This window comes from Podarcis cretensis, assembly GCF_951804945.1.
Source record: "Podarcis cretensis genome assembly, chromosome: 6".
Taxonomy (NCBI): domain Eukaryota; kingdom Metazoa; phylum Chordata; class Lepidosauria; order Squamata; family Lacertidae; genus Podarcis; species Podarcis cretensis.
Genome location: NC_137175.1, coordinates 56,953,993 through 56,979,084, shown reverse-complemented (window position 1 = coordinate 56,979,084; position 25,092 = coordinate 56,953,993). Strand labels below are relative to the sequence as shown.

Genomic DNA, 25,092 nt, shown 5'->3' with positions numbered 1-25,092 from the left:
AAGTGATAATACAGAGAGCTAGCTATGTCGTTACGTGCAACTACAGCCGCAGAAGGGCAGCTTAGGTCTGGTCTGCATATTCAGCAAAACGAGGTGACAGAGACCGGTCACAGGATGGGCTACAGGTATAAATCTTTTTTGTTTTTTTAATATTAAAAAATCCCCCTATGCAGAAGTTTCTCTGCAAGTGGAAAACTAGCATCTTAGGGCCTGGCACTCCCTATCACCTGCAGGTTTAAGTGGGTACTGCCTCATTCTACCATCTCATTATGTTGCGTGCGTATACCAGGACTTGGACTGTTGGGATGCAGACTGAAGCCTTTTAAAGACCAAAACTGTGGTGGAAAAATATTGTTTCCTCCTCCTTTACTAAAATGTGCTGCTAACTCACACCTCATGATTTCCACACCTAACTAAACTTCCAAATAAAGTTGTGTAAGAAGCACAGTGTTAATTTCAGCTTTTATTTTCCACTTCATCAAATATTCAACTTACAAATATTTTCTTCAGATCTAGTGCTGGCAAAGAAAAGATACTAAAAATATACTCATTTTACAGAAATAGCAGTTCTACTGTTAAATATACACCACACTTTCTGAACGATCAAACAGGATGTCAACTCATTAACCACATTCAAGATTCTCTGAGTAGGTTAAACTCGCAGTAAAGTTTTTGAAGTGTTCCAAACACATATGCTCCTATGCATAGCTACTGAATTGGTTCCTTCAAATGGGCACATTCAAAGCAGTTTTAGTTGCTATACTAACACTGCAATCCTAAATACACTTACCTAGGAGTAAAGATGTAATCCAAACCCCTCTTAATTGGGACTAAGCCCCACTGAATTCAGTAGGACATGTATTGATGTAGCCATGGCTAGGATTGTGCTGCAGGTCAAAATGATTTCAATGAAGCTTACTTCTGTATAGATATGAATAGGATTGCATTATATGTTTGCCTTTACAATGCATGAATCTGTCTAGACCTGGCTAATTCGCTACAATAGCTGTTCTTACAGAAAGAACAACTGATGCTCCAAAGCTGTAGCCCTCCTTAAGTAGGATTAAGCCTCAATGAATTCAGTGGAGCTTGCTTCTTAAAAGGCTCCTGCAATGTGGCACTGTAAAAGCTGCACCTTAACAGCACACCTAGCACACATTAGAAAGAGATATGGATATTTATGTAATCAAAAATACATGCATTTCAACAGCAGCCCAGCAACAGAGGTCAAAAGAAAAAGGGGGGAAGAGAGACATCACTGTATATGTTAATTATAAATTATAAATTATAAAAACTGCTCACTGCATTCAAGCAACCTTTTGTCTGAATCCCATTTCTATTTCTGAAATACCACGTTTGTTTCAGACTAAATGTAAGAACAAAGCCTGTAGATAAAGTTGGACCAATATGTTATACCATTGCTTCCCATGCCTTTTGTGCAGGATGCCGCTGTCTGGTGGATTAGCAGCCGCCAGGCTGCGGCCTCCCCAGCCAGTTCTTGCAATGTCCCACAGGATCTGGCAAAAGTACTAGGTGGGCAGGATGGTCAAGGTCATTCTGTTACGCATTCTATACTTTGTGACGACCTTGGGTGGAATGGCATTGGGCAGGATCTCAACACAATGAGAACCTCCATAAGAGGTCTTGGGATGGGGGGGTGTCAAGCCACACCCCTAACTCAAAAGGGGCCTGGCCTCCCCCCCCCCCAGTGGGAACCCAGATGCCTGGTCTACACCACATCAGAGTCTAATGCTGGCCAACTCTCATGGGTGCTTCCCAACTGTCTGGCAGCAGTATTTATTCCAACACTGATTCAAATGAAGACCAGCTCCTTGCCCGACTGCCATGCCAACACTGCTTATCTGCTGAATAATCCAAAATAAATAAGTGGCCTGCTTCATCCCAAAAATATGCATTTGTTGCGCTCATTCCCACTGTACTAATGAACCGCAACTGCTGCACTAGGATTACCTTCAGTTCAATAACTAATTCAGTACTAAGAAATGCTTACAGTTGGAGCATACATTGATGGCAGCACCAAAAAGTGCCAGTGTTAGATGGATGGTGGCAGAAGAAAAGACCACGTATGCTTCTTCTTTGACTTTATGAGCAGACAGATAATGTAACACATTTTAGATGGTGGTTCAACCTTCAAAACACATGTCTCTTTCAACTCCCAATAGCTGGTGGGCATACCCTGTTCTAGTAGTTTTACTTTATATGGTTCAACCTTCTCCCTTCATATTCTACTTGAAGGTTTCACATTAGCTCAACTACTAGCACCTTTCAAAATATCCTAAAGGTTGCAGAAGATTTTGGAAAAGGTATCTGAATGTTTCTATCTGACTCCAGAGGGAATTAAAATCTAGATTCTAGGTCTGCAGGTAAGCAGAATACTGTAATTCAACTGTCTTTAGGCCTTGATTTTGACAGGAAATTCTGCAGTTAGGCTTCTTAAATTTCATTGAGGTCACTAAGATTTAAGCAGCTTGAATGCAGAATCACAGCCTTTGTCTTTTAAGCTTGTGATAAACACCAGACTGATTTCCATTTTTATATGCACTGACAGGAAGCTTTCAAGGCCAAATGTATGTTAACACAATTCTCATATGAAATATGTCTAATCTTAATTATCAGTGTGCTTTGGTGATGATAAACATTAACAAAATAAGAATACCCTTGTATTCCACAAAAAGTAGAACACAAGTGTAGGGTGTTGTTTTTAATGGAAAAGCTGTTTTAGGGTTAGGTTTTTCTTACGACAACCAATATGTCTTGAAATACATGGGGCAGAGGCTTCTGTAATTCTTATGTAAGCTGATAATACACTGAGGTCTTAGTCATTAAAAGGCCAGCTCCAGTTAGAACTAATTGGTGGGGAAAGTTATCCCACTACTACTTACTTCTATGTTAATTCCAAAATACCTTTGTTAGAAAAAGCGATGGAAAAGACAACACTCCTTTATTAACTATAATTCAGCTTGGAGAGTTTTTAAACAAGTTTGACTGCTACACTTCATTTTTCACAGCTCTTTCCCACTGCTAAGTCTGCTTACAGAGGGCACTTTATGAAGATGGAGCCCGTCTGCTATTTTTCAGGTGCAACCTGGAGAATAAATACACTAACCAGCAGAGTGAATATCAAAAAGGCTATTCTGCAAGGCCAACTTACATTAGAAGCCAGAGTGAAGTACTGCTTATTGTTACAATGCAAGTGAATTTCTAACATTGCCTATAAAACTTCTAGATTACAACACAGGCGTATTTCTGGTCAATATTCCAATCTACAGGGAGTTAGAAATTACGAGTGTCTACGTATCATATCAATCAAAAAGCAAATATGCCTAGGGCAATGCAAAAGTGATCAGAATTTAAAGATGTTGTCTACTGGAAAGGATCCAGTGGTATCACAGTCCAAAGCCAACACTCAGAAACACTTAAGCACGCACAGAAGTGCTTTGCAAGGATTTTCCTTGAAGTGTTACAAATGACTACAACTTCTACATTCATGTGCATCAGTTTCAAGTAAACAGGCAAACAGAATATCCCCTGTATCATCAAGGTTTAGGATCACTGAAATGGCACACAACACATTGGATCAACACCCAATCCAGTGCTCCTGCATGTGCAGATAACCACATATGCCCACAGCATTGTCTCTGCTGGTTTTAATGATACAAGCTAATTTAAAATTAAAGTACCTCTTAAGAGGCCAGGCCAAGGACATCTCATCTGCCCATCACGGTAGAGTACTGGGCATAATTGTGTTCACCTTAGCAACAAAGGAACATTTCAGCATTTTATATATGTTCTCATTCCCAAATATAGCCCCAGCCAGCCTTGCATAGAGCATTTCTAAAAAGCATGTTCAGCCTTTAACTGACCTTGTTTCTTCAATGTTCTCTCTGCCTTTTTATCCAATTTAATTAAGGGTTTCTCGTTGCTTCTTGGTATTTCCTGGCTCTTCTAGATTACTACTTCATATTAAAAGGTACAGTTAAGGGAAGAATAATGGATGGGAATTATTCTCAGTTTCCTCTTTACTTCTACAGGGCCCCATGGGCACAAAAGCTGTGCCATGGCTAAAGCAAACTAATGTAGTTATTAGAGAAAATAAATAGCCCTGGCCATGGAGGTAATTCTTAATGAATTAATACATAAATGATTTCTAGTTGTGGGAACCCCATCAAATTATTACAAATATTAAATATATGTTAGCCATATACAGCTACACGGCTTTTTAAAAACACTGCTGCTCCAAAACTATTGTCAAAACAATTAATAAGGGAATGATTTTGCTGCCCCATGCTATCATTTAAGAAGAAACATAGATAATAATTAAAGCAAAAAGCATACGAAGTCAAGCTATTGACACTTCTACTACACAAATTCAAAATTTGTCCATTATCTCTCATACTGGATTGGTACATTCCCTCCTCTGTTTATACCTTCATTTTCCCTTGACAACTTAGTTTACACAATTTTTGCAATGGCATATAAATTTACTACCTCTGCTTTCTTTTCTTCAACTCTAAGCTAGTGACCTATAGGTCTTCTACACTTTAAGGTGTTTAGGAGATCGCCTGAAGGAATAGCTAAGTAAATTTTGAACATTGCTGATAGCTCTCCTGTACACAGTAAATCTGTGTTTAATGTAAACGAACATATTATTCACTGGTTATAATAAACTAAAAATATAGGATAAGTTTAGCCAAAGTACTTTTTAGAAAGGGATGAAAAGAACAAATGTTTTCACTGAATTATGTATTTTTCTACCATAGGATTATGTACATCTCATGCATCCTTGTCTGTTCTCACAGAAGACCAAATGTGTTTAGATTTACTAAACCAAAGCAATAGAAGCACAAGTGCGCACATGCTCGCATGTATAAACACGAAGACACATACACCCCACTCACTCATCTACCTCTGACAGAAGAGCAGAAATGGCACAAGATGGGTAATTGCCTTTCCAAAAGGTACTGGCCAATTTTACAAAATCTGATGCCATCAGTGATTCAGCCCTGCATAAAATTTCTTGCAATTCTTTTCTCCCTAAACCCCAATGACATTGAAAAAAATACTGCATTGCAGTATTTGCCAGTGTATCAGAGGGTATTCTGTCAGATGCCCCAAAGTCAAACCAAATAAGAAGGCATATAATCACATATAGTAAATGCCACACAACAGAGAAACTGAAAAGTGTGACAACGCTGCGAGTGCAATTAAATATTCAAGCTGTACTCCATGCCCACTCTGTATCTTAAAGGTCCTGGATTATGTACAAAAATATCAAGGATTTATATACTCCTGAAGTTACTTTATGTGGGTAATCATGCACAGCCTAGAACCATAACCTCTCCACAAGGTCATGCATACATAAGTCTTAATGTTATGTATGTAGTAACTCCTAACAAGCGTTCCCAGCGACATACTAGGCATTCAAAAGTTTTTAAAACATAACTTATGGGGCAAAACGTGTGGAAGATTGAAAAAAGAAAAAAGAAAAGGTATTACCAAAAAACAATTTATTAAGATTCCAGAACACTGAAAAAATAATCCATTGAAGTTTGAACTCTAGAGGTTTAGAACTCTTCTATGCCTATTAAGAAGAGAATATAACCAAGCCCACCACTGGAAACATCCTTTTGTTGTGATTCTTTTTTTGGTCACCCCTTTGTTGTGATTCTCTAATACAGCATGCTAGTTCTTCCTTTACCAACGCAGCCAAAAGAGGCAACAAAAAGAAAGGAGCCAAAGGAAAGATGTCCACCTAGAAGAGCATCTTTCTACGTAACGTGCCAGTTTCATTAGTTATGTGCACTGCAATAGGAATAATTATAAATTAAAGGATGGAGTCAATATTTAAACAATCCATAACTATTTGTCCTGACTAGAATTTTGTAAACTATAGATATTTAAATAAAATGCTTCACACATCTCACCTGCTTTAGGTATCCAATTAAAGGTTCAGTGCAGAAACAATCATAAATAATCTGCTGGTTTTATATATTTTTCTTCTACAAAGGTTCTATTCATAAGCTTTCATGTTATCCAAGAAAATCTTATGTGTATAAGCTAACAGTAAATAAAGAACCACATATACATAGAAGCTATGGATATTACATCCATCTCTGGCACCAAAAATCTGATAGCTCAATGCCAATGAGATACATGTAAGGAGGAAATGAAAATCTACACTAAAATTGTGTAGAGTAGATGAAAAGAAAACCCTAAAAAAAAACCTACCAAAATGATTCAAGAAAACAATAGAGCTGTATGCCGATACTCTATGAGAGTGGGGAGGGAGACACTCAATAGTCTGAATGTGGAATGAAGATTATGAACATAATATTGCATCTGAAAATGATTTTTTAAAATTCATCAGTTTCCATATATGAACCCATACAACTTTCTTTTCCTATATAGCGACATGGTCAATTTCGTCTACCCTGAAGTCTCCAAAAGAATTAGTTAAGGAATGAAATCCAAGCAGACTTGATTTCTTGTCTTTTAATCCTTCTAAACACTAGCATTTCCATTCTAACTGATCATTCAAATTATGTGCCAAAGAAAGGGTTGCAAAATTTGGCAAGCATAAAAGGTGTGCCCCTGTATTTCTGGTATGCTTCTCTTTTATCCTTGCCATACATTCCGGGCATGTGCATCCTTAGCCTTCTGTATTATATTTACCATCACCTGCCAACCAACAAAGTCTTCTAATGCTTTACATGCCCACTACCTTCTTTTAAGAGATGCTATGCTATTATTTTGTGCCCGACAACATATGGCACCATAAAAATTAGCAACAGATACTTAAGTTTGTTCTTAACAGCACCTAGCTTATATTTTTGTATTTTAAGTACTGCTTCACAAAAGACAGATAAAGTATTGCGATAAAAGATCTGTAAGACTGTGGAAATTAAGTTGGGTAGGAAAAAGAGTAGTTTCATTATATTTGAAATCTGCGATTCCATGCATAAACTAAATGACAGGCTGTATTTACATTAAATAATGATACCACTACAGAACCATGTCATTTCATAAAACACACAACGAACAGCACTTCCACATAAAAATCTTTACTTAGGGTAAGTTTGTGCACAGTTCTCACCCTGACATTTGATGAATACTCTAAGAGAGCATTTGCAAGTCTGCTAGTTCCATTCAGCATCCTGTATCCTTATAGTGTTCTGCTTCCCTTGCGCCTTGTACTTTCTTGCACATGCAATTTCACATCAGAAATAAAATGGTTAAAGAGCCCCCACCCACCATATGCAGAAAAAGAACAGATGCAGAAAAAAAAGGATTCTAGAAATCACTGTAAGCTTGAGCCAGAAATGTAATTAACACTTATTTATAAAGAATAATTAAAGTTGTGACTGCCACAAAGAACACCAAAGATAATTGAGGTAGCCCCAGAATTTTTTTACGCTGTTTGCAGTATTCCCACATGACTGCCACCTGCTCCCCCACTCAGCTTCCCCAATGCTCGTTTCCCCGGCAACCTTTCATTGGCTTTTCCTCCCAGCTATCGCTTTCAGTTCGGCTGCTCAGTCTAATCTTATTTGTTTTACACCCATCAAAACAAGCAGCTAGACAAAGAAATCCTATAAGAATAGGGAAAAGACCATAGCTTTGTTTCCCAGTTTATAATAAATATCCAGAGAGAGAAGAGGGAACGCCTGCAAAATGTTTAATTGAAACAAAAGTAGGAAGAATGAGGTGAATGTTAATGCCTTTTCCCTCCCTCCTGCTGCCCCCCACCTCCGTGATTTGCTCTGTTCTGAAAGATTCAAAAGTCCATATTTGATAGAGCCATTTTGCACAATCTATAAGGAAAGCACAAGAAACAGCGAAGGGGGTGGTGGGGAGGGGGGGGGGAGTAGAGAGAACAAGTCATGTAGTTTATGATTTTTCTCTGCTGGAAGAATGCTCCAAAAATAGAAATACTACTATCACACCAATGGATTTAACTTCCTTCGGCAGAAAAGAAAGCACCCTTGTTTCACAATAGCGTTCGGATTCTACGGCAACAGTACATGCAGTCATTAGATTTCAACTTAGCAATCGTGTAGCACAAATGAAGATTAAAAGGCGTCTTGTGCTGGGGACACACTACAAAAGCACCGCGACTGTCAGCGGAGATCATCCAAATGCATGCTCACTGGATGAAACACTCAGTGCCACGACACTTGACTATATTTATATAATAGTTGTACATACACATTTCATACACAGGTGCCCCCATTAAAAGCCAAAACGACCTGTAATTTTATTTATGGCTCGCAATCTGCCACCCTAAAGAAGCATAATTCACAAGGCATACCAACTGCACCAAGCCTATATGGACAGTTTGCTGCCGGCATCCACTTACCATTTTCAAGCCATTCCACTCCATCTGTGATCACAAAGATGGACCCTTACAGCCCCGCACAGTGTCAAAAGCAAAAAGAACGTTATGTAAAAGCTGACATTCCTTCTTACAGAACTCCTGCCCAACGATGCAACAAATCGGCATATACTAGGCGCTGGTACACATACAAGCCGCCTCCTCTTTTTATGAGGTCATGACAGGAAACTCTTTGAAATACAATATGCAGCATTTACTGAAGCTCCTATAAATCACTCTCTTAAAAAAAAAGGAAGGAAGGAAGAAATACCATGCCTACTGCGCAATACACCAAACCAAAAAGTATCAGTCCCAAGGCAATTGCCTCCTTATTTTATTTTTTTCAAGGATTCCATTTTGCGTGTGTGATGCCCGCGTGTGAATGTGAGGGAAATAACCACCCCAACCCCCGCCTTCAGCATTTCTGTTGGCCACACGCAGCCTCGTGCTGGAAACCAGCCTTTTCTTTATTCCAAAAGAGAAATGATAATGACCTTAAAATGGCAAAGTACATCGCGGCTGCCCTTTATTAAAAGCGAGGCAAGTATATCAATGCGAGAGAGAGCAGGAGAGAGCGAGAAGGAAGATAAATGAAGGGAGAAAGACATTTAACAAGCGAGCCAGCGGGAGCAAACTAAACTCATGTGACAACACAGACTGATCAAAATGCAGACTTGGGGAAAGCTATATGTTCTATACACAGACTATGAAAGACTGCTGTAACAAACAGATTTTAAAAACTACTAATACCTACCATAACCATTCTAAATGGCAAATAATAGGTCTTGCAAGGCTTCAATTCCTCTAAGGATTTGATACGGTTTCAGGGAACTAAATGTGTTAGAATGGTATCTTTTTTTATAAATTAAAAATCAAAATCAAAAATCCACAAAACACACAGTGCTGTTGTAGGGTGCAGCAAAATGAGGAAAACAAAACAAAAACCCAAGCACTGTGATGAAGCCCCCTGATTTTAAAACATAGCTAACAACTGAATAGAGCCTTGATGAAATTGGCTAGCAGCTTCTCCTTTTTACATCCATTTATGGGACCATCTGTCAGCTGAAAGCAAGATCCGATTGGCTAGGGAAACTAAAGGAGGCGTTGCAACATCAGGTGCTATTGAAATTAGCTACTGCCAGATTGACAATGTTAATGATTTGGTGACCTCTACAACAACAGAGACCAGATTTCTGAACTGCTGCTTGTGTCTAGTAATTAAGGGCCAGTTTAGGAACATCACACATGCATGGATTTTACCCACACCTCTTTCCCCCTTCCTCCATCAGTCACTCAGAGAGAGGGGCAGTTTCAGGCCACACCTTAGAGTTTCCAGCACTTTGACACTCAAGTGTTACACCTCAGCCATGCTCCACTGACTCCATCCTCTCACCTCTTCCATGCAAGGCTGTGAAGTCTAGACCATTTAAACCACCTTATCTTTCTCGACAGTTGCTTTCCAGAGAAATGCATATTTAATGATCTGCCTCTAGGCTTAAAAGATATGACAAAAACACTTTAATGCGCATCTTAACTGTATTTATTCATTGGTGCTACGGTGTTTAGTCTCTACATAATTCCCAAAGATCTGCCCATAATAAAGGACGTTCGTGTAATTTGTAAATTTGATTTACAAAATTACAGTCGCTGGATATTTCTCAGGACAAAAATTTAGGCAGAATGTTCAGGTAGAAAATGGGGGGGAAAGATTTTAGGGATTTGTTTTAGGGACTGTTCTGTTCTGGTTTAAGACCAAAACAAAGACAGTAATGCTTTTCTACACTATACAAGAGAGCATTTTTAAGTCTCGCTATGGTTGTGGAAATTTCTTTGCTTATTTGCATCTGAGAAAATAAAAATCACAAATGTGACACAAAATGTCACAAACTTTTCACTGTCCACCCACTTAGTGAAAACACTTTCAATAAGGATTATTTTCATCTACATTTGCAATAAAAAAGAGTTTGTTTCCAAAACGCATTCACTATTCTTATGTTTGCTTCAAGCAGCCTAGTCTATAAACTAGAACCTGCTCATACTATAGCCAACTCAGATTAACAATTTTACACACACACAAAATATGCTCTCACTGAATGTTCTGAGCAAAACTATTCTGTGTGCCATCTGAAATTAGCTAAAACGTTTCCAAGCTATTAGAAACTGATTTGTCAGTTTCTAATGCAGCCACATCTGAGTAAAACACTACCATGGGCCATGCAGCATACACATCTTCCACTGAGACCACAATATTACTATACAATGAGCAAACATAACCCATAATGAAAATAAAGAAGTGAAAACTGAAACAAAAGCAACTCACTGAAAAAGAAAATTGTACACTGTTTAAATAACTGTAAGCTTCCCTTTTGCTTCTGGATCTGATTGCTCTCTACTTAAAACTAAGAGATTCAACTAACCCATTTCAAAACTTAAAAACATCAAGTAGTACGACGGTAGAGTAAATGGCTGGGCAAGAGGATGGTGAATCCCAACTGTAACATGCAAGTTTCATTTGTAATAGTGATTTTGAATTAATTTCTGAGAGGTTAAAAAAAAAATTAAACAGAGTAAAGAAATCCTTTCTCCATCCTTTTCTCCGTCTCAACGCACTTCATTAGCCACCGTTTTTTAAATGTCCAGAATCATTATTCAGCTCTTTGTCTTAAAATACAATTGCAGATACAAGCATAAATTGGCTGTCTTGCCAACCTAAAAATCCATGCATTTTGTACAATGTGCACCAACGCTGAGAACCACACAAGAAAAATATTTAAGAGAATTGAAATAAATAAATAATAAAGCAAGTGGGGGGGAAACCACAAGGCAAATACACTCATGTCCACAGAGGCCTCTCTCTAAAGACAAAGGCAGAATCCTATTGTTGGTGCTGGGGGAACAGTCTTATTATCAGATTTCCAATAGGACCATTCATCTTTCGGGGGGGGGGGGGGTGGCTGACCAGTGCATCACCAGCAGTGACACAATTTGTAAAGCATCAAAATTTTCAATAAAGTCTCTCAACCATAAACCGAGAGAAGCCTCCAAGTGGAGATGCTATTTTGATGAAACCCCCTTTACCTCCCCCTCCCCCCAAAAACTTGACTCAAAATGCAGCTAATCCATTTTCAAAATGAAACCACACGAGTCCTTTTGCCCTCCCTCTTCTTCCTTACCATAAATGAGCAGTTTCTTGACTCATTAATGACAGTTTCCCTTAAAAGAAGTGATCTCATAGCACTGTGTCCCTCTCCACCATGCATGCATCCCAAAGGTTGCGGGTATCTTAGCATCAGGAACCGCCAGCAAGCTTTCTCATACAGAGTCCAGATGGACTATACTAGAAGCCAATTCAGCGTTAATAACTACCTACACTGTGCAGTTAAGAAGGCTTGCGTGGCATAATGTCCTAGGCAACAGCAGCTGATTAAAACCACAAATAAAAGAGAATCCTGTTATCCAAAATGATTGATGGGAGGTGTTGTTTTAAAAAAAAGAAAAAAGAAAAATAAAGCGAAGGATTTCTATCCCCCCCCCCTTTTTCCTTTTAAATCTCTCACTTTTGAGGATGGAATCTTTTCTAAACATATGGAGAAGAAGAAGAAAAACCAAACACTGCCCAGAAGATGTGACAAAATATTACCTCATTATTTAACAAAGCAGCACTAAGCGTCCTGGTGATTTCAAACATCTTGCCACAGATTTTGGTTTTAGAGAAACGGAAAAGAGAATCCTTTGCAAATCCAGTCCTCTATCAGCACAGGGGAAGTCAAATTTCCTGCACACAACAATGTTTTCTCCCTAGATTTAACACATTAAAACACCTAGTCAGTGAGCTGCATTTTCCCTCTTCGCATACAGAGCAGACTCACTTCTGTAACATGTACTGCTCTCTTTTGCCTGCTACTCCAAAGCATGGTTGTTACTTAAACTGTTCTTTAAAGTAACAGTTCACTCTCTAGCCACCAGGTGGGCAGCGTGGAATGAATCAAAATGAACATCTTGAGATTGCAACTGAACGGCTCCTAACTGTGGCTCCTTAAACAAATAAAATGCCAAGTATTTATAAGGGACAAAGGTGTGGCTTGCATGATTGTATCATCTGCTTTGTCAAAGAATCATGCACAGCTTTTGTGTGGGTGGGTGGGGGGAAATGAGTGATTTCAAAAATTACTTACCAGGGTCGTCCCCCCATAAGAAAACAAGGCATCTTAAATGAAAAGCCCAATTACCACTTTTGAAAGGGTTTAGTAAAATGTTCATTAAACTTCAGCACTGTCCCCTTTGCTCAGTTTAGCGGAATTCTACAACAATCCCATTTAACTCGTCTAGTTGTTTGGAATACAGTAACCCTGCAATTTATGTGCATTTTACCTTGTGCGCATTCAGCTGTACATGGTTGGTAAATAAATAAATAAATAAAGAGGGAGGGAGGGAGGGAGGGAGCGGAAAGGGGGTGGACTTCCAGGAAAACAGACTTTGGCAATCCACCCACCATTGAATCCAATGTATTTTGACTACAAACGATTTTGGCTTTAGATGCGATCGCTGGAACATGACCCCCACGTAAATTGCAGGTTTAGTGTAATGTTTGGATGAAAAATTTACAATGCCTACAGAAAAGCTGAGCATCCTAGCTTTTATGCCACTTGCAAGTTCTTGCTTGATGTTTATAGTCCTTGTGACTGAACGGATAAGCTCAAAGTGATGATTAAAAGTGATGATTAAAAAGCACCCTTGATTTTAGGTTGTGGTACTGGGAACAAAACAGTACCTTTTCTAAACAACTGCAAGGCCCCGTTCAGCTATCTACAATTCAGATTTGTGTATGACATTTCATGGAGAATATAAAGAAGATACAGAAGACTCCATGGATACTATATTTATTAGTAGTAGTAGTTGTAGTAGTAGCAGTAGTAGTACTCCATAAAGTTTAAAAGGACTGCTCTCCGTCCCAAGGAGCTTAAAATCTAAACATGAGCTCAGAAAGACAGCAGATGGAATGAAGAGATATTGAGAATAATGTATGTTCATTCAGTTGCATATACTTCACCTTAGGCTGTGTACACATGCAACCCATTTGTAGCACCATTTCATTTTTCTCAATCCATAATTGTCCTCAACATACTGTTTTTGATCTACATTTAGTCCTGCCTTCCACAAGGGTGGATGTGGTTACTTGATACACATTGGTACCCATTTGAAAACCCACCATTGTATACGCCCACCCACAAGTGTGGATACAATCCCAGTGATGCAGAATCAATGATATTTTAATTTGGGCATGAAACAAGTTTTTAAGAAGAGCTTTTCAAGGGGAAAAATATGCAGTGGATCTAGACAGCATGTGGACTACATAGAAAAAAGAACTTCCATCTCCATTAATTCTAGAATGTCATGTGTATGCAGCCTTAAATTTCAGTAGGGGCTGGAGATTTCAGGAATTCTGTCAAAAGCTTAACAGAAAACATTATTTTTGGGGAAAGGACTAGGTAAGATTCAATACGAGAGAGTGCTGTAATGATCCAGTCCATATGCACTAGCAGACTCAACTGTGTGCTGTAATCTACACTTGGACAATTCATAGGAAGACAGCTTCGGAGTCCAATGAATGATTGCAGGACCTAGGGGACTGCTGAGCAAAAAAGTCTACAGGGCCTCTTCTTGGTACCTTAGGGATGCAGGAGTATGTGGCTTATTGCATCTAAACTATACCCCCTTAAGGAGAGACACTCCCCTTCCCTACTCAGCTATAACGAAGATTTCCATTTCCACCCCCATTCAGCAGGCACCTACCTAAGATGTAGCCTAGGAGGTTGCCAATTTTAGAATGTGGCTTAATAAGCTGCAATATGAATGAGCCTCACACACATGCATCCACTTTGCTGCTTCTTTTGTGCAAGCAAGGAAACAAGACAGGGAGTATATATATATTGCCCATATGTCCATCTCTGCACTTACACTAATTCACCAATATGGAGGTCCATATGGAACTCCTTGCCGTATTGATTTGGCTTTTCACTTTCCTGAATCATTTGGTGTCATCTGTAAACTTGGCCACATTGCTGATCACCGCTGACTACAGTGCATTTATAAATTAATTAAATAATTCTTAATCAGATAGGTCAAACAGGCAAGTCATTGTTTCTTTCTGTATTTCTCAAACATTAATATTGTTGTATGTAATAAAACAAAACAAGCAAAAATAACAATGGTCCTAATATAGATCATTGTGCAACCTTACCACTAATCAAGTTACCTCCATTATAAAAACTATCCCCATTTTCTCCTATTTTCTGCCTCTGGAAAACCAGCAACACAATGGCAATCTAAATTGGGCTACTGCTCTTTTCTCAATACTAATAAATCTTCAATTTTGAAAGCCTAAATATGAAGGTACAGAACATTGAAATCCAGGTATATAAAAGGCTGCATCCAATTAATTGTCCAAGCAGAACAACTTTCACTTGTGCAAGAGGATGCTCACTCACTCTTCCTGCCCCTGAGCCCCCACACTCACCCAGATCTGCTCTGGGTTTCTCTTCAATCCTCCAGAGCAGATTTGGTGGTAGGGATGGATACCTGGGAGAAGGCAAAGTTCCACTGTGCAAGCAAATTTAACTCCCCTCACATAGTGACTTGGTTAGATTCAACACAGAGAATTCCAGACTCAACTGTGGTGGTTGAAGAATATGTCTCCTAATGTTATCAAAATGTAGTGCAGTTTCCTTTGAGAGGCATACCCTCACCTGACACAATTAGTATTTCCCAATGAAATAAATGATGATCCCAATCATTTTTTCTTCACATAAACATCACATTTCTTCCTGCCTGCTGTTACTATTTCCCCATATTTACATTGAAAATAAATATATCCCTTTTCCAAGGAAGTATTGATATACACATTTTCTTCTGTTCAATTAGGTCCCTCTGTTAATCTCCCAAACATTAATTTTAAAGTGTAACTTCAAAGCATAATTACTGTTTTGAATAAAATATTCATGGCTTCCTAGATTTTCAAGATTTTTATTATCCTGTTTGTTAAGAGCACTGTTTTATAATGGAGCCAAACAGCAAAGGGAAAGTGGAGGTGAGCAGACATAAGACACATTTTTAAGAAGCCAAAATCCCCAGAGCGAAACGCAGCCAATCAATATCAAACAACTGACATACCACCATATGCCGTACTGCACACCAGACCAATGTGACTGAAACAGATCTCCAACAAAAAGAGCAGTACTCTCATTTTCAATCTATTAGTGAGGGAAGAAAGCTTTCATGTGCAAGGAGTCAACACTACAGATCAGAATACGACTACACACCTTTCTCAAACCCAATTCAGATGTTATACGGACCCATCAAATAGATCCTCAGCTTCAAAATATGCAGGCAAGTATGTGAACACACCTAAGGCGGGGGAAGGAAGGAATGTGTCAAATGCCATACTGTACCCCATTATGAAATTGAAATCCTGTTAAGATTCCAAGCTAATTGTAAGTTATTTTAAAGATGTACTGATAACTATGAAAACCACTTTGAAACGACAAAATTATGCAGCAACCACATAAACTAGTACAGTGGACACTCGGGTTGTGAACGTGATCCGTGCTGGAGGCACGTTCGCAACTCGCAGTGCCACGTCTGCGCACGCGCGGGTTGCGATTCAGCACTTCTGCGCATGCGCAAAGCGCGATTTAGTGCTTCTGTGCCGAAACCCGGAAGTAACCTGTTCCAGTACTTCCAGGTTTGGTGCAGTGCGCAACTCAAAAACACACAACCTGAACCTGAGGTATGAGTGTACAGTGGTACCTCCCGTTGTGGAAGAAGAGGAGGAGTTTGGACTTGATATCCCGCCTTTCACGCCCCTTAAGGAGTCTCAAAGCGGCTCACAATCTCCTTGCTCTTTCTCCCCCAGAAAGGGATCTGTTCCGGAGCTCCTGTTGGATCCCAAAGTTTCTGCAACCGGAGGGACTGCTTCTGCGCATGCAGCGGTAGAGCACTTCTGCGCATGTGCGCGTGGCGAAACCTGGAAAAATACTTCCAGGTTTGCCACGTTCGCATCCTGAAGGATACGCAACCGGAGGTGTGCATATCCAGAGGTACCACTGTACAATTAACGGACACTACTACAGAGCAGTCATTTGGAAGAGAAATATTTTTAAGGCAATGATCTAGGTACAAAAAGGGCTCAGAGGACCTCTTGTGTAACCAAAGATTGTGACATAACACTATTAAAGCTTTAATTGTATAGTAAAGAGGCCTTTGAAGAAATTCTGCAACTTCCCTGCATCTCTGTTCCTCAGGAGTTCCAAGCTGGTTCTGCTCTAAATCTGGGACTCACACTCACAGAACAGGACATAAAACTCAAATGTGAAGTCTTTTTCAAAACCCCTGAGAAGGATGAGCCTTTACCCACGTGGAAACAATACCATTTGGGTCAGAAGAAAGCAAGCAAGCAAGCAAGCTCTGATTTTCTTTTATCCTCCATTTATTGAAGTCGTTTTTATTCCGCCTTGAATAATAATTCTTTTCAAAGGCAGCTTACACAATTAAAACAATGGAACAGTAATAAAACTACGATTAAAACTGTATCGAGTAAAAATAATAAAGAAATCAACCACATATATCAACATTAACAATTTATAGAGTCAATCACAAGTCACTCATTAAAAACCTTATGAAATAAAAATGTTGCCAGAGCCCTTCAAATGAAGAAGATAGTGGGCGTGGTAGATCTCCCTAAAAAGGAAATTCCTAAGCTGACCTTCCTTTCTCCACCTCCCCTCCCCGTGTATAAACATTTCACATTTTCAAACCAAGAGGTTTCTTAGAATATTATAGCAATGAAAGACAATTGACATTAACTGTAGAAAAACTAGCAGCACAGAGATCTATGCTGCCATATGCTACTAACTTCCAATGGAACATATTCCAATCCAGAAACAGATTTATGGTTCTCCCCACGTGGCACTTCCCCTCACGTTTTTAAAGGATTCATCAATGCAACAAGCGCGCTCTCTTACTATCACTATGTGCTTTGTTTACCTGTATCTAGAGACACCCTGCTCTGTTCAGATAAAACTTAATTGTTCTTCTGACACTGGACAATAAGGGACCTTTAAACTACCCTAATAAACTAGCAGTGCTTTGTTTTTAGAGTTGTTTCGAAACAAAAACGATTGCACCAGATTACCTGTTCCTACACTGCACCGGGTGAAAAATGCGGTATTTTTAAAATCCTGCCAATTTATAGTATGACAAGCATTAAGGAAATAAACATATACTTTAGGCGAGGCAATCCTGACTGGCAGATTCACGGGCAGGAGGGGGTTAGGAAGAAAAACAGCTGCTGGCAGAAAACCTTTGCTAGCAGAGGAGTCTATCAGGTACGAAAGAGCAAGACCTACTCACAGATAGGTCTGCAGGACAGATCTACTGCTGGGTTTCCTTTCACTGGGGCTTCCTAGTGTTAGGCCTTGAAACAGGCCTTTCCAGAAAAGGGATAGGATCCCTTGGATCTATCTGCTGATGGATGGCCACACCGACTCGACCCCGAACACACTGACCAGATGCTTGGAAGCTGTGGCTGGATGGTTTCGTGGGAGCCGATTGAAACTAAATCCTTCGAAGACAGAGGTCCTATGGCTAGGTCGGGATGGTATGGGGATGAGGGACCAACTCCCTTCTCTTGCGGGGGCCCAATTAGTGCCATTGCCTTCCGTTAAGAGTTTGGGTGTAATCCTTGACGCCTCCCTTTCCATGGAGGCGCAAGTTACAGCAACAGCCAAGGCGACATTTTTCCACCTTCGCCGCATCAAGCAGTTGGTCCCTTAACTTTCCCGCCCCGACCTGGCCACAGTGATCCATGCGACGGTCATCTCCAGGCTTGACTACTGTAATTCGCTCTACGCGGGGCTGCCCTCGAAGCTGACCCAGAACTCCAGAGGGTGCAGAATGCTGCAGCGAGGCTTCTCATGGGGTCTCTGCCACGGGAGCATATTCACCCAGTGCTTTTCAAACTGCACTGGCTCCCGGTAGAGTACAGGGTCAGATTTAAGGTGCTGCTTTTGACCTTTAAAGCCCTTCACAGCCTAGGACCTTCGTACCTACGGGACCGCCTCTCCCGGTATGCCCCACGGAGAGCCTCAAGGTCCATAAATAGCAACACCCTAGTGGTCCCGGGCCTTAAGGAAGTTAGATTGGCTTCAAACAGAGCCAGGGCCTTTTCAACTCTGGCTCCAGCCTGGTGGAACGCTCTGCCTCATGAGACCAAGGCCCTGCAGGATCTGATTTCTTTCCGCAGGGCCTGTAAGACAGAGTTGTTCCGCCTGGCCTTTGGCTTGGAGCCAATTTGATTCCCTCCCTCCCTTTCTTTCTTTTTTCCTTTCCTTCTCCTCCTGCGATGAGGCTACATTTTAATGTTTCCATATTTTAATGTTGTATTTTAATTTTGTTTTTAAGTTGTAATCATTCAATTTGTTTTTATTATTGCTTGTAAGCCGCTCTGAGCCCGGCCTTGGCTGGGGAGGGCGGGGTATAAATAAAAATTATTATTATTATTATTATTAAAATGTGGAAGGATTTCAAAATTGCCTGATGGCTGGAGGTCTGTCATTATAATTGCTCCCAATTCACCACCCCCACCCCATAAATGCTGGCCTTTGGTGGACCACTTAATGGGAGGGGGGATTGCTGCCATAGCAACTGTAATGCACTGTGTGATTCTTAATTGCATTTTATTGCTTCTTTTATTCCTTATATTCTATTGTATTGCATGACAATTTGCATTCCCTCGAGTGTTATAAGATTGAGGGGTCAGTCTGGATAACATCCATGTGTCCCTTCCAGGACTGTGATGCGGTGTCCATGATGTTTGGAATCTAACAGAAGCTTATGAAGTGCATGAGAAAAACGACTAGGGAAGAACAAAGCAGCCACAATCTGCTCTCCTGCACACCCACTGCTAAGCCATCATTTGATTTAACATGCAAACTAAGGCTCAGTTTAATTTTGGTCAAATAAATATATTGGGCTAAATCCAATGGTGTCTCTCCAGGGACCATTCAGGGAAGATTTAGGGGAGAGACGGGGGGGGGGAGGCTAGGGAATTACCTCCCTCCACTTTCCGCTGACAGAAGGCTTCCACCAGCAAAACGACACAGCTGGGCACAATCCATTTACAGTGGAACCTCTACTTACAGACGTAATCAGTTCCGGAGGTCCGTCCATAAGTCGATCTGGGTCGTTGGTAGAAGCACTGCTGTGCGCAGACGCATTCGGCAGCAGTGCACCTCTGCACATGTGTAGACGGTGGCAGCCGCATCTGCACGTGCACGAACAGCAGAAGCCGCTTCTGCGCAAATTTACTTCCGGGTTTGCCACGGTCACAACTTGGATCGGGCCCAAGTAGAGGCAGTCGTAAGTAGAGGTTCTACTGTACTTCCATTCAAGTATTTCAAAGAATAGCATTCATTTATTTCTACTCAACCATACAGTGGTACCTCGGGTTAAGTACTTAATTCGTTCCGGAGGTCCGTTCTTAACCTGAAGCACCACTTTAGCTAATGGGGCCTCCCGCTGCCGCTGGAGCACGATTACTGATCTCATCCTGAAGCAAAGTTCTTAACCTGAGGTACTATTTCTGGGTTAGCGGGGTCTGTAACCTGAAGCGTATGTAACCCGAGGTACCACTGTACTTATAAATGTACTTACTTTCATAAGAGATGCCTGTAGAAAAAACAGAAATAACTCAATAGCATTTAATTCAATTTTTAAATACATGATACTCATATAAACACAACAGTTCCGTTTCACCTTTTAGAAGAAAACTGCAAAATATTTTGCATGGCACTGTGGCGAAGGTAAGTAATCCAGGTAAGTAATGCCTCTGAGCAGCAAGGGAAGTTAAAGCTTTTTCCAGGGTTGTTATTCTGAGGCCTTCCATCCTTACTTTATCTGGCTGCAGAGGTTGCAATCCCAGGGTTATCATGAATTAACACCTGTCTACATACACAAGGGTGTTTCAGCCACACTTCCTCTCCAACATTCTTGGGTCACTGGCTTCACATTTTATAGTACTGTACAAGCAAGGTATTAATTAACACTTTCTCTGTATGCACTTATATCCTGAAACATATGAGAAAGTCACATACCTCCTATTATGAGAAAAATGTGGAAAAACTTAGAAATGTAGCCATGCCACATGTTAGAGTAGAAGTGGGCATGCATGACTTTAAACAACCTGCAAAAAAAAAAACTTCTAGAAATTCCAGTCCTGGGGATTATTTTCAGACACACAAATGCCCTTAAAAGCATTGCAGAAGAGACCGGATGGAGCAGCAATGGAAACACTAACTTTGCTGAAATGTATGACAAACTGGGGAACTGATCTTGTGAGGAACTGATTGATGATCCACTTTCAACTCATGTCAACTTTAGTCCCTGAATGTCCAAATAAGTCAGAGATTCAGTGAATGCACTCAATCTGACCTCAGCATTTTTAAAAGGAAATCAACTACAAAGAGAAAAGAGAGCTCCAATTCTCTGTCCGCTTTAATTTTTATTACAAAATCAGAATGTTTTACAAACATCGCCATCAACATTTTTTATAGCAAATATGAGAAACAAACTTGGGCGTCTCCATGGATACAGTGGTGCCTCGCAAGACGTAAAGAATCTGTTCCGCGATTCTCTTCGTCTAGCGGTTTTTTCGTCTTGCGAAGCAAGCCCATTGACGGCTTAGCGGATTAGCAGATAAGTGGCTTAGAAAAAGGGGGGAAAGGAAAAAAAAAGTCGGAAAAACTCTCAAGACATTTCGTCTTGCGAAGCGAGCCCATAGAAAATTCGTTTTGCGAAGCGCCTCCAAAACGGAAAACCCTTTCGTCTAGCGGGTTTTTCGTCTTGCGAGGCACCACTGTATGTTTTTCTGAGTCCTCTATGGACTTAGTTCTGTCTACTTTCCAAGGCACACTGAGGAACAAAATCTAGTCTACTGTATAAAACAAGTAAGTTTCAGGTAAGAAGTCAGCTTCTCTGTTTTTATCCAATCTCATTCTCCCTCCGCAGACATTCAAAAAGAATGTGGAAGGGCTCAAACTGAGGAAGGAGATGTACACTCTGCCACTGCTCCCACTGTTCCTGCACATGGCAGACTTGCCTGCTCCATGCTCTACCTTCCTATGTTGAGCTTCTAAACAGGTTCAGCTAAACACACTTGGTAGCTTCCCCAAGATCTGAAACCCTATACTCTAAGTGTTTCATATTGTGAAAAGCCTTTCTGCTTCATTTGGGGAGGCTGAGAGTGGAACAGGTACCTATGGTTTGAGCCCCATAAGACTACAGATATTCTCAAAAGTGTTATGGGTTAAAACATTTGAAGAGAAATATAAACGTGCCAATTTTATAGAAAAATTCATGGTAAATAGCATGAAGAAAGTGAAATTATTCATCACTTATTGTAATACCAGAGCTAAGATCACCTAATAACACTGACTGAAATCTAGCAACAGCTTTAAATTATGAGAACTAAATGGAATGTTACGTTCGGACGCAGTATAGTTCTCAGTACCTGATCCTCAGGACGTATAGGGAATGGTCATTGCCAACATGCCCTGGTTTGGCACTAACTCCCTGCCTATTAACATTTAGCAGTCACCTTATTATCTTGCTTTAGATGCCAGCTAAAAACTTTATGTTATCAAGTAGCCTGGGACATATAATTTAGTTAAGTATACTTATTTTTAAATTCTGCAGATTTTATCTGTGTAGTATTGAAAAATATTTTCCTGTTTTATTAAATTTTCATTATAAGTACGTTCCATATATATATATATATATATATATATACGGTTTATAACATTTCCTAAATTAAAATATTAAGGTGAGGAACCTGAGGCCATCCCAATGTTCTTTAAGTCCAAATCCCATCATAAGAGACAACTTTGGGATTGGATCTTCTGGACAGAACCCAGAAAGGATTTTCATTTAATTAGGAAATCCAGATTCTTACCATAGCTCTCATTTCTGAAAACAGCATTTCAGAGCCTATTATTTGACCCAACTCATCCCTGGTGCCTTAAGAAACGCCTTTATAGAGCTAAGATTCAAGGTGATGCCCATAGCGGTCTTGGATAGCCGCTATCATAGGGTTCCATATGACAGACTCAGCATATGTGGTCAACCAAAGGTGGAAGACATCAATACCTTATATGTTAATCTGCCCTTTGTATAGGGATCGAAGAGATTGATTCCTGAAACTTTTGCTAATTCCTGGAAGCAGGTTTACTATGTCAGAAATGGTTTACTTTCTTTTGAGTGACACTTACAGATTTGTGACACATAAAGTGACTGTAAGAAATAAAAGAAAGGGAGAGACAGACAATATTGCAAGAAGTTGCATTGGAGATTTGGAGGTCTAACTGAAAGTTAGATAGGTATGAGCTAGCACATTACACTAATGAACTCTTGACTCCCTTTCCTTAAATCCTTGATGCCTTCTATTAGGTCATTGGTGTATGCTGTATGTTATGGTTTGTAGTTTGGCAAATTGTAATGAAATTGTTACTGCCTTTGGCTAATAAAATAAATTCTTTGGTTGGTTGCTATCTAGGGTAATTTGTCTTACCACAGTTCAAAAATGAATGCTGCAATAGACAGACTGATCTAATCCAGTAGGACAGTTCTTATGTGCTTAGGTATTATCAACAAAATGTTAAGGTTTCATTCCTCAGCTGATCCACATACTGTACAGATATATCCAATAACATAAGTGTGGGTTCAGGTTTGCAGTGGAAACTCTCATCTACTTCTAATGAAAGCAGTACTCTCACTACTACTTTTAATCGGCAATTAGGGGTAACTAGAAAATTGTAAGCTTCCATTAAACTGCAATTTGCAAAAGGAAAAACACTTTGTATGGGAACATATTTTGTAAAAGTAGAAAAAAATATTTTGCAAATGTTTATAGAGCGTGTATGCAGCTGCCCTTTTTTATACAATTGACTTGCAAATTATCCTTCCTTTAGATGTGTTATCTGTAACATTTTTCTGTGCCTTTTGTAAAGGGGGGAGGGGAAATAAGTAGCAGCTTCCAAATAAATATATATTCTTGGGAAACTGTCAATTGCGTTTTGATAGGTTTGTTGCTCTTTCATAGACAGAAGCTGTATGCCTTCAGCAGGTGAAGTTGTTCCCATCACTGCAACAAGGAGCAGCTCCATCAGTTGATTTCCGGTATGCAGCTTTTAAAGGCACTGAGAAATTGTCCATAAACAGCAGTCCCTGATATTACCATCTATATTGCATATACTAGAAAATATCTGACATATATTAATTTAGTGAACATTTTAAGGATCCTGTAATGCAGATCTTGCAGATGGGAGGCCGAGACAGCATTTCCATTTGCAAAGGCCCCTGAAGATGTGAGATTCTAACCTGCTCAAATTCTTAGCCACCACACTACACTGAGATTTTCATTATCCACCAGCATTGACAGAAACTTCAACAAAACAAAAACCAGTGCTAAACTGAAGAGCAAGGGAGGAATGGAGACCACAGATCTATACCCCAAGCAGCAAATGTGGAGATTTCAAATGCTATGTTGTGCAACAGTAATGCCTTTATTTTAAAAGGGGGAACGGGACTAACTAGGAAACGTCTCACAATTATTAAATAACACTTGGATTGAATTGTTTTCATATTTGATCTTGAAGTAAACTTTACACTGAATATTTCAGAGAGTTGTCTGAACTTCCCTCAGGACCTGGGAAACACTGATTTACTCAGAAGGCCAGAATCCCAAACACACTTCCAGTGGTCTAAGCCACAACGTGCAGTGGAGTTTACCTGAGAGTAAACATGCTCTCACTTTAATATTGTAATCCTAGGCTTACTTTCCTTGAAGCAAGCCTCACTAAATTCAATCTATGGTTAGTTATAAACTTGAAATAAATCTTATATCCGCCTAGGGAGTAACCTCCACTGAATTCAAACGGGACTTACTTTTGAGTAAGATACTTATGCTAAGGTTATCTCCAAAAGCAAAGGAAATCGTCAGCATGGAGCCCCTTCTGCCCCTGGCAGAAATTGGGGGGGGGGGGTCCCCGACCTACAAAAGGGGCTGTTCTAATCCGCAAATACCTGAGCGGATGAGATCCTGGCCGCATTCTGATCCCGGCAGAATCGGCCCTGCTGCACGAGGCGTGGAGGGGTGGCCGTTACTTTGCCTTTCAGGCGCATTTTCCTCTCTTTTTCTTGGAGCAACGGCCAGGAGAAAGAAAGCGAGGGACGCGCTCTCCCGCCCAGGAGAAGGCAACCCGCCCTGGGAAGAAGAAGCTGAGCTCCGAAGCCTCGGCGTCTCAGCAGCAACGCCCGAGCACGACGGAACGCTCCTTCGAAGGCGGCAGAACTTTCCAAAGCGCGCCACGTGACGGCGGCGTGCCAGTAAAGGGCAACGCAACGTTCCACGCGCGCGCGGCTCGCCCAATGGGAACGCCGCGCTGAGCCTGGGGAAGCGGGAATCGCTAACACGAGGCAGAACAGGCGGGCGTTGCAAGCAGCTACGTATCTTCGGCAGGCGTTCCGAGCAATTGCTTTGGGCGTTAGATTTCGTCTTGAGGGGGCTGGATGCAGCGCGGGGCCCTTGTTTCTTTGTTTAGCTGGAACCAAAAGCCTACAGCATTTTTTTTAATTATTTATTAAATTTA

The 25,092-nt window shown here is 40.4% G+C and overlaps 1 protein-coding gene across 7 annotated transcripts in view; it reads right to left on the bottom strand.

Moving 5' to 3' along the window:
- Window positions 1-24,802, bottom strand: part of ELAVL4 (ELAV like RNA binding protein 4) — a 97,031-nt gene extending 72,229 nt beyond the window's left edge. For 2 of the 7 annotated variants that reach the window (XM_079980464.1, XM_079980466.1), the window contains exon 1: window positions 11,566-11,697. In XM_079980464.1, coding sequence (XP_079836590.1) covers window positions 11,566-11,682 — 117 coding nt within the window. In that variant the 5' untranslated portion in view covers window positions 11,683-11,697. Of the gene's footprint in view, window positions 1-7,114; window positions 7,402-8,377; window positions 8,739-9,146; window positions 9,382-11,565; window positions 11,698-12,032; window positions 12,273-24,526 lie in introns of those variants that run through there. The other 5 variants (XM_079980465.1, XM_079980468.1, XM_079980470.1 and 2 more) reach the window with 5 other exon arrangements.
- Window positions 24,803-25,092: the final 290 nt, after the last annotated feature.